We start from the raw sequence: 18531 nt of genomic DNA on the forward strand, positions 1-18531 counted from the left end.
ATCCATCATTTTTTTATCTAGATTGACTGGTATCCCGAAATTTCAGCTACGTGCACTCAATTTTTCAAAGTATTTTTGAAACTATCATTCGTTTACTAATTCGCTAACATATCAGAAATATCTCATTCTAGTAATGAAGTAACGCGAATGTGATAACATGCTCATTTTGTTGAATCTCGAAAACCTATTCGTGAAGTTTCCATAACAAGAAACGCACTAAATATTTAGATTTTACCATAAAAACTTTATATACAGAATATTTTTCAATGTTCCTTCGAAATTCCCATCTGTGAATTTTTCAAAAAAGAAACTTACTACTTGTCGCATGCATATATATACATATATATGTGACTTATGGATCCTTACAATCTCAACCATGGGAAGAAGTGCTTGCCGAATCTTTTTGAAAGCAACGTAGAAGCATCAGCTGTGCCGCAGCCTGGAGCAGAACTTAACCCAACTGAAAGGGGAAGCTTATCAGTTCTTCGAAAATGAGGACAAAAAGCTGTTAAAAGAAAGGAGCACCTCGGGCTTGTATTTGAGAACCTTTTCCCGAAAAAAATTTTTTAAGCTGTCTAAAGAAAAAGGCTGTTGAACTTGTACAGATCTCAGCTTAGATTAGCTCTGAACTCTAACGTGAAAAAAAAAATACTTATTGTCGTGCGTATAGCATTTATGAACTATATTCGCACGAGTGAAGATGAGAACACTCATGTCGAAAGAAGTACTTTTAAACTTTGTGGTGAAGAACTTTCAGTGTGAATACCACACAAATCATCATGTCGAATAAGCAGGCGAACTATCTAATTGACACCTGTCATTTGCACATCCCCTGTCAGTGTAAATCGAGATGCTCTGCAAAAAGCCATAGTTCCAGCTGCCTTAGCAGCCAGTATGAAAATCAGTACTACGAAGGTGGGGACAAAGGACCTTTGTGGTTCACTAGAGAGGAGGAATTCCCGAGACTACTGACCACACCTCCTTCATCCAGGGAACCGGACACTTCTGAAGTTGCCCCAAAGAAGAAGAAAAAGAAACGAAAGAAAAAATCGTTCGCCATCGATGTGGTCACTGGTGCTAGTAGGGTTAGGAGTAGCAGTGACAGAAAAACTCACAGGTGTCACAGAGGGGGTGGTTGCAAACGACAAAGACTGCATTCTGAGGACAGTTCCAATAAGAGAAGTAGTGGGATGGGCAGAGATTTCGAGCATTCGAGAAGAGCCAGACTGGCCGTGGTTGTTGTGGCTTTTTCGCTGATCCTCTTGAGCTTCCTTTTAGTTGGACTGACTCTTAGAATGGCCCCCATCATTGACGAGCTTGGTGAGTGTAGTTTCATGTCTATATTTCCGAAATCAGTAGTCATTTCTTTAAAAAAAAACGATTAAGATTTAGAATTACTTTTGATTTAAAATTTGATGATTTTAATGCCATACCTTTGTCCAATAAGATTAATGAGAGTCGGATTAATCCTTGAAATATTTTTTATATAATTTCATGCAAAAAATATAAAACTCTTTCTAGAAAACAAGTTTAAAGAACAAATTACTCTTTTGTAAAATCATCTTGATATCCCTCATTGACCTTCTGAGTGTTCATTCACCTACCTCGTTTAGAGATTTCTCTCTAGTGTTTTCAATAAATGTTTAGAAAATATTATTTCATGAGAATAGTATTAATCTTTAATATCTTTTCCATATTTTAATTTGGAAAAAGATGAAAAATGCATATAAATCTATTGATTTTCATGACATCGGTTTTCAATACAAAAACGATGCATTTTTTAACTCAAATGAAGAGTTTATTCTGTATAATAATAGATTATTAAAGAACCGCTATATTTTATTCAGATACATAATGCAACCATATTATTTCTCAATTTTATTAATTGAAAAGTCATTAAATAGTTTGTTGGAAAGTTATCAGTTTTCATTCAAAATATTTCGTAACGTTTATTGTGAATAAATTATTATTTATTTATTTATTTATCAAAAATTCTTATAAATAGGTTTGTCAAATGTTCCGTAGGTATGGGATTTTTTTCCGTTGGTTTTTGCTTATCATTTCCAACTTGTTTTAACATGTGTAATTCAATATTGTTAAATGTTGTAAGATTTAAGATTTCTTTTACCGATATCCAACTTATTACCTTCCTTACGATTATTATCATAAAAATATTAAATTTTTGCTTTTTAGGGAATTTTATTTTCTAAATGGATCATTTTTCTTCATTTTCCGTATGATTATTATTTTGGTTTTATATAAAATATTCCAACTGAAATAGTGAATTAATTTTTTAAAATTACGTCGGTATAAAATTTTATTTTTTAAAGATTTATTTTTTTATTTAAAAAAATTAAATATTAGCAATTTAGATTAATATACAAATTTTCCACTTTAAAATGTTTTTAAAAGATATTGCCTAAATGCAGATAATAAATTTTAATAGAAAATGAGCGAAATAACTCTTCTGTTATGCAAGTTTTTTAACGCTTCTAAGTTATACTTTATTTACCACTAGCCGCTTTGGCGACCAGATGGTTCGCCAATCTTAATGTTCGTTTAAATTTTAATAATTAAATATTTTACGCAATTCCTACTTTAATAGATTCTTCATCAAAATATTTTAAAACTTCAAATTTTGAGAGTCCTATAATTCACCCATAATATTATAAAGGCCTTCAGTCATAACGTAATATGTATCTCTCTAATTTTCTGTTAGCTCCCGTAGAATTTATGCTTTAAATTAAAGTGGAAAGAATTAATCTGCAATTAATATAATAATATTTTTTACTGAAACAAAGCATTTTTTTATAATATGATTACTGATAACAGAGTCACTGAGCGTTTAAACTTTATGGGCACTAAAGAATATCTTTCTTAATTTATGTAATATCTCAAGAATTTGTCAACAAAATTTTCTCAGATTCATCATGAACAGATCGATTAATTAACAATGTTTAATTTTAAATGCATCAAACACTAAGAAAATAAAATGAATCTTTTAAAATAATCGGTCGAAAACAGATTTAAAAAAACTACTTAAAAAACGATGTACTTAAAACTATAAGCATATACAAAAAATATATAATTAACATAAATACAATTTAATTACAAAAAGGCATGCAACTAACCTAAAAATAATTTAAATCAAGAATCATCCGTTGATAATATTGTCAACAATCAGAACACAATGCGCATGCGTAACTTTTCAACGCCAGTTACGGTAACGTAAATGCGTGAATTTTTCTACGTCAGTTGGGGTAACGCTATGCAGATTAGACATTTTTAATTTCCTTTATTCTGTGTTATTTTAATTCAAAAGTACTTCAGAATGAATCTGAAAGATCGATTAAATAAGAATGTTTAATTTTAAATGCATAAAACATTAAAAAAATAAACAGAATCGTTTGAAATAAACGGCCGAAAAATGGTAACCCTAGCCTCATTACTGTTGGGAAAAAATAACTGAAGCCTTAATCATTTGACGGTGGGGAAAACGGAAGATTTTTTGGCGGGAAAGTTAGTTTTTAATTAATAATTAAAATTCTAATTAAAAATTCAAAAAAAGGGGCCCCAGGTGCACATTTCCGACCTCTAAGGTATACATGTACTAAATTTGGTAGCTGTAGGTCAAATGGCCTGCCTGTAGAGCGCCAACACACACACACACACACATATTGAGCTTTATATAAGTATAGATTAACGACAGTGAAAAGTAAATACGAGAATTTGCAGAAAATTGATTAGAATTTCATTTCCTTGATATGAATTGGATCAGAACTGAATATTTTTTTTATGAAATGAAACTAGCTCTCATGAACTGACTAGTGTGACGTAAGTATTGTGTGATATCAGAAGAGTCTATTTTGAGAAGTGAGGAGCAATAAGCATCGCAATCTTATGTGTTATATTTTCGCTTCACTTTCATACTTTTCTCCCTCTCAACAGATCTTTGAACTCGGAAGTCCGCCACTCACTCGTCAGAGCCACTCATTGTTTTCTACGGACATATTAAAAAAAAAAAATTTACCCACCCATGAATTTTAATTTTTGTAGCATGATTTTCACATTCAAAACTTGTGAATTTAGCTGATTATTTGTGATTTTAATTGATTGTTTTTCTTATAATTATTTTTTAAAGAATTGAAGCGAAATATTTAAAAATTCTTTTAGGATGCATTTTATAGCTTGCGTATTGAAATTTAAACGCAACCAAAAGATTAAAGATATATATAATATTATTATATTTATAAATTCTAAGTTTATTAATTTCAAAATAACATTAAATTATTTATATTGTCTAATACGCTTACTTAATAAAACATTCTAAGGAAAATATTTTGGAATTAAAAGAATAGATTTTAAAATGTTTATAATTGGATATTCAGTGAAATTTCTGTAATATAGATGGTTATCTGCAACTGATTTTATATTAAGAAAATTTAAAACTTTAAAACAATATTAAAATAGCTAAAATCACACAAAATATTATTTTATTTCTTATGCTTAATGTATGAAATCTATTTGTTCCAAAATTTTAAATTGTGGGGTACCATAATTTAAATCTCTCTTGATAAATTCTCCACTCATTCGCTTTTGGGTACTATGAAAAGCACTTTAATTTTTTCATCAAGCCATCTTACAAAAGCTCATGTGAATGATGCATTATTTTAATAAGATTTCATTAAAACTCCAAAGCGGAAGGAATAGCAGTTTTACATTCCATGAGCTCAAGAATGTTAAATTAAAAATTCCTCACACTTCAAAGAGTCATCTCATGAATTCCGCCTCTGTGAAATGCTTACGTAGATTTTGAGCAGGATAGAAATACTTACAAGTATGAAGCTCATTCCGGGGACGAAGCAACCTCCGTTCAATTAACTGCACTGGAATCTCCCGAGTCGAATGGGCGGCGGAGAAACATTCATGAATTCAGATTGCGCACTTTGAGAGAGGGATAATTGTATTTCTTTGCAATCATTGCTGTTTTCCAGAAACATCAGAGATGATGAATGATTGCATGAAGCTTTGATGCAAATCGTGATAAGATTTTTGACGTCGACATTTAAAACACTGCTTGGAGACCTAAATTTGTCATTAATTTACTTGTTAAAGCAGATTGAAAAGCAGACATCAAATTTCGCTCTAAGTCCTGAATACCCTTGGCGTTCCATCAAAGGCAGAACAACCTGTCAACATTTTAAAAACGATTCTGTTAACCGAATGGAGGGTGATTTTTATATTAACCAAGTACTCACTGGGCACGGTGTGTTTTCTGTACATCAAAGGCGTTTCTTTGACAAAAGTTCGACTTGTTAGTGTGGCACCGAAGAAGGATCTATAAATCACTTTATCAAAGCCTTTGCACTATGGCGAGAACACAGACTCAGATCTCCAAGAAATTGGATGTCTCTTGGCGTCGAAGAACTCATAAAAATTCCAGCCTATTTGGAACATTTTGTCAAAACTCTTGATTTTAGTTCTCACCTAAGGTAAAAAGTTAGCGTACATTTAATGTATTTCATGCATTTTTAATGTGTCAAAATTTTATATGTAATGTAAAATGTAGTATATTTTTCTCTTTTTCTGTACCAATATGGGTTTCTCTAGAGGGTTCTTTGTTGTTTGCAAATGTCCGAAGTCATCAAATGTTGTTTGTTCCTTCGTGCTAGGTGGGGTTCCCCATCAGCGACCCTATCAAATTACCCGCATGACCTCTGACTAGGTCGATTTATTGCTTGCATACCCTTGACTTTATTGTACTGCAGCAAGAAACCTGCTCGGAAATAATTTTGTCTATATGTGTAATATGTATTTGACGATGGATTTTGATCCTCATTTCTGTTTATACTTTAGCATTGCTTCAGCTTATCATTGGTTCTTGTATGTCAGCACTCGTTCATTTAAATGTAAAGACTCTCAACCGTCTATGGCTGTTACAGAAATGGAAAAAATAGTTTTATTGTCATTCCAGTTACGGTAACTATTCTTCAGAAATTTTTTTTGAAAAATGGTCACCATTACTTACAGTGGAATCATTTTAAATAGTGGAATTCGAAATTATCTTTTAAATAATGGAAAAATTCCTGTCGCCAAGCAAGCAAAGTTTATCACCTCATCGTTTCCTCCACTTTCTTAAGAGCTGGAACTGATGAGAGCTTTTCAGTGATGTGGTTCATGCATAAATTTCAAAACATTCATGCTGCTTAGGAGACTGAAATTAAAATCTGTAATTTCTATGCTATTATATCTATTAAAACATTTTCACTGCAATTTTTTTTTTTTTTTTTTCATTATGAGGAGACAGTAAGTCGACTACTTTCAGTTATAATTCTATTTTCCATCGTATGGAAATTATTTAGAAATGAATATTTATTCAATTTATATAGTTATTTAAATGTTAAAAAAATATTTATATAACCCTTCGCATACTATCAATTCCAGAAAGGAGAAATAACTGATTAATTTGTGGTATTAAATCTGTCCGTAGCTGTGTTAGGGTATCATTTGCTTTGAAAGATCTTTAAGAAGCTAAACTCTTTCAAAGTTCCTGCATTTTATTCTGAGTTTATAATGCGATTTTCGGCAATGCGACTTCTTGTTTGATATTCTTTAAGAAGTCGTGTTCACGATGTTTCCAAACTCAAAGCTTCTTCTTCAGAATCTTCACTCCGTGATTGGGCAGAATAAATGTGGGTTTGAAGAAATCTCTTAAGCACTTTCCAACATTTTTAAATAAAAACGGTTCGAGAAACATCATTCAAATTTATCTTCAATAATATTTTATATTAAATAAATTTATATTTAAATTTCATCATGCAGAAAACACCTGCAGTACTTAAAGCGTAATTTCTCTTTTGCACCACCTTTCTCGGTTTAATATTTTTGCGGAGTAGAAAAATTGAGCTAGTTTTCTGAATGCCCCTTCTTGGAGAAAAGCAATAGAGATAAGTCACATCACTGACTCTCCGAACCGCCCGAAGGCGCACGGATAAATAATACAGAATGAACGGAACGCCGCAATAGCAATACTGGCGGGAACTGTGGTTGAGTCCTAAGGGCCATCACCGGCCACGGTACAACACTTCCCTAAAGAAATAAGTCCCGTCAACGAAGGGACGAGCCAGACCCCCACCTTTTTGTGTACCCTCCAGGGTGGCGAGATCCAACCACCATACCGGAAGCATCTCCTCATTTGGAGGTGCCCCCGTGGAGGTAATTAAAAGAGATAAAAGGAATTCCCGGAGATATATGTATGTTACTCTCTAATAAATAAAAAAAGGTGGTTAAGGTGGATCAAGTAACCTTGAATTTATTTTCCTCAACTGAAGATGACAAGTTCGGGAAGATTAGATGTATTTAGATTTTACATACATAATAATAAATAAGTGATTAAAACCATTACGTTATATTTGAATTCGATTTTTACGACACTCTATTTATAGAAGGAATATCAGCTTAAATGCATGATAAGTTTTTAAAAATTCTATGCTTTTAAATACTTTGAAGCATTAGTTAGTAATAAATTGAAAATCTAATATTTACTTATTCGCTATGTTTATAAAGGATTTTTATAAAATTCTGTTTTAACCTAGTTTCAGAAAATAATTAAAATTGTACCCAAATAAAATCGATAAGATGTTCCTTAATATAAGTGATAATATCGGAAGTTATTAAGAAGAAAATATTGGAAACTTCGGATTCATTTTTATTTGATTAAAAATCTAATTAAAATTTTGTAAACACTTTCTCACTAATAACTACTACTCACTCACGCATAACTACTACCCAAGAGGATTCAGTGGTCCACCTTGTGAAATGTTTTGAATACGTTTGGAATCTTGCATTTATCGCATGCTGCCATTTTCAGTTCCAGAAAAATTTGCCAGCTGATGAACACCAGTATTTCAAAGACATTTACTGTCAGAACCGATGGATAGTGTTGTTTTCGTAGTAATCAAAGACTTTCGCCCCAACTCCACTCTTCCTCACATACTCTCAAATAAAGATTGTGTGTTCCCAACCGAATGAATCCAAAATTTGACACAAATCTGCAACTAAAGTCACATACCAAACTGGATATATTTCAGTCATTGTATTTTTGAATTATCGCGTTTACATGCTTCTGAAAGAACAGACCGACAGAAGCTCAATTCTTTGCTTGATCTAATACAAAATTCTATTGGTGTCTACATTATAGATGTTGAATTTGCGTACTGAATTTTATCTATCTAGCTCCCTTCATTTTATAATTTACGGTCGCAATGGCCTGGTGTTAAACTCCCAGTTTCGAAACCGGAAGGTTCAAGGTTCGAGTACCGCTTGCACCGAAGAACCTCCGTGTAAGCAGATCTGATATACAGTAAATATGTCGGAGCCAATCGTCCTCCCCCTGGTATGATCGGCAATTCGATGTCGTCCTCGTCATCTGACGGCTGTTCAGAATTACGGTAGCATGCGATCTATACGGTCTTTATCTAAAGGTTGAGGGTTTCTGTATGCTTCGTATACGAGAAAGTAAAAATCTTTAATAGGGATCTGATATAGTCGATTCACTAACAACTTTTTCCCGAACGAAAAAACGTCATTTTTTTAAAGTTCCGTTACTATATGGATTTCTTTTATTTGGACATCATCGACCTGAAAGATCAAGGGTCGGGGGATTCTCAAAAGCGGCATTCCTGGTGTGGATCTGTAAAAATTCTGGATGGATGTAAATAAAATACTCTGTAGCTATCAAACTTGGTGCATGCATACTTTGGTACATTATTTTTTCAAACTTTAATTTATTAAAAATTATAAGAGATTTTACCATTTTTTTCCCCCTTGTTCCAGAAATGTTACTTAAAATATTAAGTTGATTTTTACTTCAAATGAAACCTAGAAAAGTATAATTGTCAATGATGTGTCAATAAGAAATGATATAAACATGATATTTCCCAGTAAGATACGTGCAGTAAAAAGGTTTCTGTGTATTTTCCAATTATTCTGTATTATTTAAGACAAACTTAGCCCACTCGGTCCAAAGAATGTCCACTCTGAGCGTAAAGCAACATCTAATTTCTAAACAGTTAGAATTAGGTACACATCTAATTGGAAAATGAGTCTATGAATACTAAATTTTTAAATTTTAATTAATAAATTTAAATTAAAAATTAATATTTAAATTTTTAATTTTTAAATATTAAATTTTTTTAAAAAACTAAAAAGGACCATTAAGTGGATTATGAAAATTTAAATATTACCATTTTATAAAGGCACTTTTTTTTTGTATGTCCCAAAGAAATGTACGACCGTCAGCGACCAGAGTTCATCCAAGGTTGATCAATCTAAACCTCTGAAATTATTGATTGTCCTAATATAATGATATCCATAACTTCGTAATTCGATATAATTGTTGGTCACAAAAAATAAAAACGTTTTATTATTATTATTATTTAAAAGGAAGAATATTTCACTTAATGATTCCAAAGGACTGTATAAAATGTAGGTTTCATAATTTTTTCAGAAGCATATTTATTAACCGAAACAAAATAAAATATTATTTACATCACTTAACTTTCTTCAAAAATTAAAACTGAAAACTTACTTTTATGACAAATTAAAGAAATGTTTATTGAATATTCTTTAAGGTATTGCATAAATTTTAAAATATATTCTATAGTGCACATAAGACTTCAATGCTTCACGATTTCTGTTTTCTATATCCTATTTTTAAAAAGTTTGATTTCAGCAAAAACTTTTTTTTATTAATTGAAGCTTAATCATTTTCGCTTCCATTTAAGATTCATTTTACGAGAGTTGACAGAAAATTATAGAAACGCTTAGTATAATGTGCATAATGGCATAAAACTTTTTAATAGTATGAGTTAATTTGAATGTCAAAATTAGAAGCTTAAAAATATTTTGCTGAAGAAGCTGTTAAGCGGCCAAGTTACATAAAATATTTAATTGAAAATTTTAGCGAGCATTAATCCTGGCTCCAAAGGTGGCTTATAACAAAGATGAATGTGTGTTTGGGTGAACTTTTCTGTGTATTGGTGCTTTACAGGAGCATCCATTTGACCTAGAGCTACTGAACTTGGTGCATATATATTTTAGAGAATATAACTGTACATTACGTTGCATTTTTTAAAATTATAATCTTATTAAAAATTTAGAAGGTAATATAAAAATATAAGAATTTCGGGAGAATACTAAATTTATTGATAAAATAACTCTTAAAATTAGATATTTTTCATTTTTGCTTTACATTTCGAATTACTATTGATATTAATATAAAAAATAATGAAACGTGCAAAATAGTCGAATTAAACTTCTGTCTTTAACACAAATCATTATTAGTAAAAGCAGACTTTAGGAAAGCAAGCTGTATATTTACTTCATTCTGAGATTCAGTTTTATATTTAAAATACTATTAACATGTTTAAAATGTCATATTTTACCACGTATATTAGAAATTAATCTGCTATTTCTTGCATTGTATAAAGGCAAGAAATAGCAGAGTATATCCATTTTTTTAGAGGAACTGACAGAATATAAAAGAATTGCATGTGAAAATGAACAGGAGACGTAAATTCAAACGAAACTTAAAAATATTTTGCTGAAAAACCCATTAAAAAAAGTTACATAAAATATTTAATTAATAATTTAGCGACTATTAATACCCGATTAACCAGCTGATCACCACGGGTGCTTTCCTAACATAGCAGGGATTCGAATTTAACTTCGTCATAGTTGAAAACGCATAGTTGCAAATTTTGACACATCTGCAATTTCGGTATAAAGATCGTATGATAAAATCCGTGGATTTATCTTTTTACTTGCGTACAAAGATGCATATTGATAGAAACTCCCCGGGGGCATCTCGAAATGAGGGTGATATGCTTCCGGCATGGTGGTTAGATCTCGCCACCCTGGAGGGTACTCGTACATAAATAGATGGGGGTCTGGTTCTTCCCATAGATGACGGGGCGGGAAGGGTTGTGGGAAGGGACGGGACGGGAAGGGTCCTTCGGGAAGGGTTGTGCCATCGCCGGTGATGGCCCTTAAGACTCAACCACAGTTCCCGCCAATGTTGCTGTTGCTGCGGTCCTATCATTCAGTATTTATTATCCGTGTGCCTTCGGGCGGGTTGGACAGTCAGTGATGTGACTTATATATTGATAGACAGTGAGCGCCGTAATAGACCTGATCGACATCTAGTTCAAAACCATTCCCGCATAGATCATTGCATTTGAAATACTTGTGCGTGTAACTGAAGAGACAGATTTCTCGTTGATGTGTTTCTTTCAAAGTTTGTTGCAAATCAAAGTTAATAACAGATGCCAAATTTCATATTTTTAGCTCGAGCGGTTTTGAACTATCGAGTTTTTTTACAGAGTGTCCGTTGAGCTTCTTTTCCGACACATATTTCCTGATGAAAAAATATTCTAAATGGCGCAAACATTTCTTTTTATGTTGCTTGAGTGAATAATTGTATTTCAGAAAAAGAATTACGAAATATAAATGTGTATGTAATCCGCAGGTTCTCTCGATCAATTTAGTCAAATCCTACTGACTGATAAACTTCAGTCAAATCCCGAAATTCTGCACTGGCCGAGTTATGAAAAGAAGTATTTTAATGAATGCCCCGCGAATCGGTGTATGGCACTCCCTCGAGCCGACTGTTGAATGATCTAGAATAACAAAAGGCATCAATTTTGGTTATAAAGGAGTAGATTTTGCTTAAAGTGTTAGAAGATAGAAATATTACACTGTATATGATTGACAAGACCTGCGAATTATATACAAATTTAGATTTCATAATTATCTCCACTACGCTTATTGGTTCAAACAACATATAGCACAAATCTTTACTTTAGTTAAAGCGTTTTTCCTATTGCACGTGCTCCTAGCAAATTAGAATTTACTATTGGTTACCTTGTGTACTAGAAGCTTTTTCTTCGTATTCATTAATATATTTTTTGCTATTTTTTTAGGAGGAAGGAGTTTTTAGTAACAATACATCATCGTTAATAGAAATTAAAAATCGCAAAAATTTATAACGTAACTTATTTTTGATATGTTTTTCTTGGTTTTAACTGGAAAATAAATTTATAAAAATTCAAGAATTTAAGTGTCTATTAATTCTTGTTACTTGAAAAGATGATAACTTATTTATATCAGATAAAGTAACCTCAAATATAAAATGCGACATTGCAAAAAAGATGCCAAAACCAATGAGCAGCGGCTAGAATTCTTAAGACTTATGCCTGGACTCTGCCCTTATTCTAATTTAATATTGGATGGAACACATTTCCGAATAATACGAAAGAAATTTCTTTACTTCAAAAAAATGTATAGATATGACGAATTTTTAGTCCTCTGTGTCCTAGATACTCTAGCTCTAACAATTACCTGTAGGTCGATTTTAACGATTTTTTTCATCGTGGATTCACATAACGCGGTTTACAGTGAATCTTCAGTCTACAAGCATCTTTCAATTCAATATCTTTTCAGAGTGCTTTTACACTTATTTTATTACTGTAATTGAGACGAATTTTTTAATCCTTTGATGAGAGTGTTTAGAATAAAATTAAAAATCCTTATAATATAGTAATGATATTGCTAATCTAATATTTTTATGCCGAAAAAACAAGTAAAATATTTTTAAACATTTAAATCTTTCAAAGTGACACTGCACAACAGCTAGGGAATGCTGGTTTTTTCCTGTAAACTTTGGTAAAGACTTCATGTTTGAATCATCGTTGAGTCACTTGTACTAATCGTTTCAGTATTCAGAGACGACGACTTTTCGACGATTCGATCTCATTAAGGGGAGAGACGCGAAAGGATGAGCGCATTTCTGGAATTCTTCGTCATTCTTTGACCTTGATTTTCGCCCTATTAGATACTTTTTTTTTTTTTCAATTTTTTGTCACGTGTATGTGAGTATCGTGTCGTTTCTGACCGAATTATTTTAATTCAGTCTGCGAGTAAGCCGAGTTTATTTTATTGTTAAATGAAAACATCCCCTCCTTTCATCTTTCCTCTCAACCCTATTTTAACGAATTAAACCCATCCTAACGCATGCGTGAAAGCGCGGAGGGTTTTAGAATCCGTTGTCAAACAATACTCGGGCAGAAAAGCAGAACAAAACATCTCCAAAGGGAGATTAGCAGAATTCTTCTAAATTAGTTCCGAAAGAACATAGAGATAACATAATAATTAATTTTATATAATTATTTTAGCATAATAATCAATTGTGTATTTAATTGAAAATAATTAAGTGTTAAGTAACTAATTCAATTATAATTAATATTTAACTATTTGCATGACGATGGAGCACGGAATGACAAGCAATGAGAGTTTAGTTTAGTTATATTAACGTCCCGTTTTTAAAGCAACACTAGGGCTATTTTGGGACGGACCTCGTCATTTTGAACCGTGGTGAGATGACGAGGATGACACCTAAGTTGGCGCAAAATTTCAATATCATGAAATTGGCCAAAAAGATAAAAATTGAAAACTATAATCACTTAATCACAGACTTATTCATAATTATACACAAACGGTTGATAATTCTAGTATGAAACAATTAAATTAAATAAACATTTGGTTCACTTTTATTTACTTATAACTCTTATATACATAAACACTTATACATATATTTATTTTAAAACGTATTCAATTAATTTTAATATATTCCAAAAATAACTGAAGATTCCAAATAAATAGCATTTAAAATGAGAAATGCATTATATAAAAAGGTGAAAACACAAATTGTCGCTTATTAAAAAGAAAAATTCTTGCAGCTGAAGTGTTCACAATAATTATAAAAGCAGAACTTTCAAAAATAAACGAAAAGGACAGGAGGCTGTTTTTTAAAAAACAATAATGAACTATTTTACATTTTTTTTGAAAAGAGCAAGCTGTATCATTCACAATGTACTTATAGAAACCAGAAAAGTCTTTTCTCTCCTCCCACCACCACCACCACCACATGCGCGCTTTTCATGAGGGAAGCAATAATTTTCTGGAAACTGGTGTATTCTGGTGATGTCACCGCTGAAATGTCAGACTGCAAGAAGAATTACTTTCCATCTTACCTCCTACTTATAACACTTATTTCTCTTGTTAAAATCAAAAACAAGGGAAGTCCTCCCTTTTGAGCATTGCATTAAATAAAATGAGGCAGGACGAGAATGGAAACAAGCTCTTTGCCCTGAATGCAGTAATCTCGGTAACGAAGGAAGTGTTGAATGTTATCAACTGTCATTATAATGTTCATTTTGGAGTTTACTGATTCTCGGAGGGAGGGGGGACTGTAAATGGTAAATCTGAAACATTTAAACTTTGTTTAGGCTTTGTGCATGTTAGATTCAATATTTATTATTTGCTATGCCCAAGAATCGAATAGCTGGAACATCAGAATTGTCCTCGATGCGACTGGAGTTGTTGACTTCTTGTCCAAGTTCCTTTTTAAGCAGATCGTCGAAAAAAAAATATTTTAAAACAGAAAAATCACAATATATTTCTTATTGGATGTTTCACGAGTTGATTTTTGTTTTGATATTTTGCCAAAAAAAAAGTTGATTAAAGATTTTTAAATAAGAATAAAAATTTTAATCGAAAATGTCTCCTAAAATGCTGTTTAAAGAATTATAATTAAAGCGCATGTGAGAAAAATGGAATATTTAAAAATAGATTTCTCATTTTTTTTTATTTATATGAGTACATTTGGACTCAAAAGATTACATTTTATTCGAAGATAAGTTATCAGTTCTTGAATTTCTACTCGCCTATCTTTCAGTTTTAAACTCATCTGCTTAACTCTTTTCTGTGAGCTATTGCTTGTTTAAATGTTACTAATGTTCATTTCTCTCAGTGTAATATGCAAATAACCTCTATCAATAGTAATTAATCATCAGTTTATTAAGACATCTTTGTTGATAGGCCATTAACATTTGGAATAATATAATTGTGTCGAGAAGTAATCTACAAAAGAAAAATTAATTTTCTTTTCCAATTTCATGCACATTATATGGAATCAGAATATTTTAAGTATGAAATCCTATAATAAATTTAATGTAGATAAATCATTTTACTTCGGATGATTAGCTACCATATCGTATATAATTACTTTTGGTCATCAAATTGCAGCACGTCATTTTGCCTCATTTGAAAATAATTATTTTGAACTTGCAAAATTAGATGTATGTGAACCAAAATTTTCTACTTCTTTAATTAATTTTCTTAAAGCAAAAAAAAAAAAAAAAAAAAAGCATTCACTGGCAACGTTATCTAAAACTATCTGTTAGAAAATTCCATAATCTTTTGCATGGCATAAAAATCCGAGGATTATTCAAGTCTCCTTTAAATATATTTTATCATATTTATTTTTGAGACTAGAGTGGGAACGGTTTTGTTTTAACATTTTGAAATAAATCCGTTTGGTTCTAAAAATTGTTTTCTGTCCTTGGCAGTATTTTTAGTGTTATAATTGTTGTCTAATGAATTAAATTACAAATTTATTCAGTTATTTTTCAATAATTTAAATTTTTTTTCACGTTTCACTTACTCTATTGCTTTATATGACTGTTTGAAAGTGATATCATTTCACATATTGTTTGGGGCAGCATGGTCAACATCATGGCTCTTGTGCCAGAAAACCCCAAACAAATCAAATCAAACCCTTGCTTCATTTTGAATTCACATTCATTGCAACAAAGAAAGACTTCTTAATATGCCTGTCTTGTAAGAGTGGAGACCGCAGATAGTTGCCTATATTATCACAAGATTGATTTAAACCATCAATAGAATTTAATCAAGGAGTTATCACACTGAAATAAAATATAATATTTTTAGAAACTGTACAAATTTATTACTAAAAAGAAATTAAATATTGCCACTTGTTAAAATGTTCAATAAAGTTTGAAAGGGAAAAAACAAGCACTTGGATTGGTTATCCCTTAGTTCTGTTAAATCCAGATACTCGTATTTTCCCTAATAATTTTGATGTCAGATGATCGAAAGAAATGATGAAATTGTATCCAAATTTTCTGAGTCGAATCAGAAAAATGAGATTTAAAAGTTAATTTATTTGACGTTTTTTCGGTTCTTTACCCAATGGAGTGGCAGTCTGAATGCCATGTCACGAATCGCATGTCTCGTATTAATCTTTGTCTTATTTTGCTTGTTTAATATTTGTGAAATGAAGTTGTTGTTGTTTCTTATCCCCCTTGGTTGAACTCCAATTCAAACCAAGTAAGAGATGGGGGAAAGAGGGTTGCAGTAGCTCCTGAGGGTAAGGATCCCTGAGCACCCGATTCCAGAAATCTGACTTAAGCTCATATGAAGATGACACTCACACACTCACTTGCACAACCCATTTTTATGAGGAGGGGGTGCTCTTTCACACATCTCGCAGATAAAACACAAGGTAAAGAACAACCATGCCCGAACTAGGACTCGAACCTGGGACTCCCAGATCACGGGGAAGACGAGCTACCCCTAGACCAGGACGCCGGCTGAAATGGAGTTTAGATTCTTTGATACTCAGCCCTACACATTTTCCTTCCAAATTGGAAAAAAATGTTACTGACGGAACGGTCACTGACGACTGCTCCCACCCAACCCCCACCCCACCCCACCCCCAGTTTTGTCTCCTGGCAGGCAGATAAAACTTATCTTGGTTACTTCGATCCGAAGCTTGATTTAAGCACATAAGTTAGGAGTAAAGACCAAATATTAAATTGCACGTGTCTAACTCCTTGTTATTGTGCTCACAAACGGACTGAAAAACGTAGGGACTCAGCGGCAGCTCGAAATAACTTTCGGATTTCCTACACCTGAGAAGGTAAAAGAAGAAAATGGATCGTCATAAGGAAAAGGTCTCTCTACATTCCGAAACCTTTCTACAATATTGACCCAAACACATTGTGCATTCTTTTTAAAATCCTTATCAAATGTGTTTTGAAGGGAGCCTACGCAATTTAGATGTCGCCGAACTCTAACCTTTGTGAAGAGTTAGACGTGGGTGTGAAGATACACGAGCCATTGTAATCCTCCCCCCCCTCCCTCCTCTTTGCCGGCGCATGCGCGGACACGCGACCGGAAACTTGAGGAAACGTAGCAACCCTCTTCAAATCAATGCCTCGTTATTTGAAAGCGAAGCAAACTCTAATGAGCTATTCATTAATGGGGGGAAATATTCTGAGGAATTTTGTGGCAAGACTGACAAAGATGACTTTTTTTTTTTTTTTTTACGTCTGGTCTTTATTTAAATTTGTTTTTTTGGGAATATCCATGAGCAAATGTGAATTGTTCCGCATATTTATATTTTATAATGATTGGAATCAGTTCACCATAAATGCTTCGTTCGAGCAATTGGTTTCTTTGGAACTTTTATTTAACTAAATATGTTTCATATCTGTCAAGATCAAAGTTTTTAATTGAGATTAGCTTAAACGAGTTATTAATATGCTAGAATTTTAAAACTTAGTGCGCTTGTGCATTTACAAAAGCTGTGCAGTACTTTGATATTTTCACAATTTAATTATCGGTAAGCGATTAAGTTATCATTCCATTAGAGTAGCGCCACTTTACAGTGAATGAAAGTGGGAGATGGGTAATTTTATACGTCCATTAAATTAAAGACTGAATAATATACGGGGAAAAAATTTCTTTTCTAGTACATGAATGAAAAATGTGCTTTTAATAGGGAATTTTACTTCTCCATTATAGTATAGTGAAGATTCTTTTAAATGTTGAACATTTGAGTGATTAGGATATCAAATTGTTCCCACTTTTTGATTATTGCTATTTTCACTGAAGAACATCTGAATTATTTATAATTAAAAATCAAGATATTGAAATGAAAAAAAACTATAATGAGCGGCTGGCTTACCTATTGCTTCAAATTAAACGATTACAGTAGACTCCCGATTATCCGCGGTGCGGATTATCCGCGCCTGCCAAACAAAGTTTTTTTTTTTTTTTTGACTGATTTTTTCAAAAAGGTGAAGTTTTACAGTTATGCTTTTGTAATTACATAATACATTACAGTATTAAAACAGTACATATGTATTAATTTTTCTGTGTATCCTTGACGCCTCTCGTAAATACAAAGCACTTTTCTGTTTTCATTAACAAAATGCATTTTAGGTTAGTTTTGAGTGATATACTAAAATATTAAACGTTAGTTAAACATTTCCTGCTGTTTATTTTACGTTTTATTGTACATAAAACGATTTTTCAAAGTTGGAATGACTGTTTTCTTTTTTGCTATACGCGTTTTTAGCTTTTTTCGGATTATCCGCGATTTTTGTTATCCGCGGCGGCAGCGCCACCCAATTCCGCGGATAATCGGGAGTGTACTGTACTTCATAATGGCTCGATCAAGCTTAAATTCAAGCCCACTTTCCGTTTTTTTTCTTTTATTTAACTTCACATTTTCATACTTATATAGACAGAATTTTGCTATCGCTTATTCATTCACTTCTTCATGTGTTAAAGTTCTGAACAATCTGAGATCACGTAGTAATCTCA

The 18531-nt window shown here is 32.2% G+C and overlaps 2 protein-coding genes across 4 annotated transcripts in view; both read left to right on the forward strand.

Annotated features, from left to right (window-relative positions):
• LOC129975191 (uncharacterized) overlaps positions 1 to 18531 on the forward strand; it is a 300156-nt gene that overhangs the window by 270872 nt on the left and 10753 nt on the right. Inside the window, exon 1 of one of the 3 annotated variants that reach the window (XM_056088170.1) lies at positions 300 to 1320. The exons of the other annotated variants lie outside the window; for them this stretch is intronic. Coding sequence (XP_055944145.1) covers positions 780 to 1320 — 541 coding nt within the window. The 5' untranslated portion in view covers positions 300 to 779. Of the gene's footprint in view, positions 1 to 299; positions 1321 to 18531 lie in introns of those variants that run through there. 3 annotated transcript variants of the gene reach the window in all.
• LOC129975190 (high mobility group protein 20A-like) overlaps positions 1 to 18531 on the forward strand; it is an 86449-nt gene that overhangs the window by 20584 nt on the left and 47334 nt on the right. The window lies entirely within an intron of this gene.

The sequence above is a fragment of the Argiope bruennichi genome, chromosome 7 (genome assembly GCF_947563725.1).
Source record: "Argiope bruennichi chromosome 7, qqArgBrue1.1, whole genome shotgun sequence".
NCBI lineage: Eukaryota > Metazoa > Arthropoda > Arachnida > Araneae > Araneidae > Argiope > Argiope bruennichi.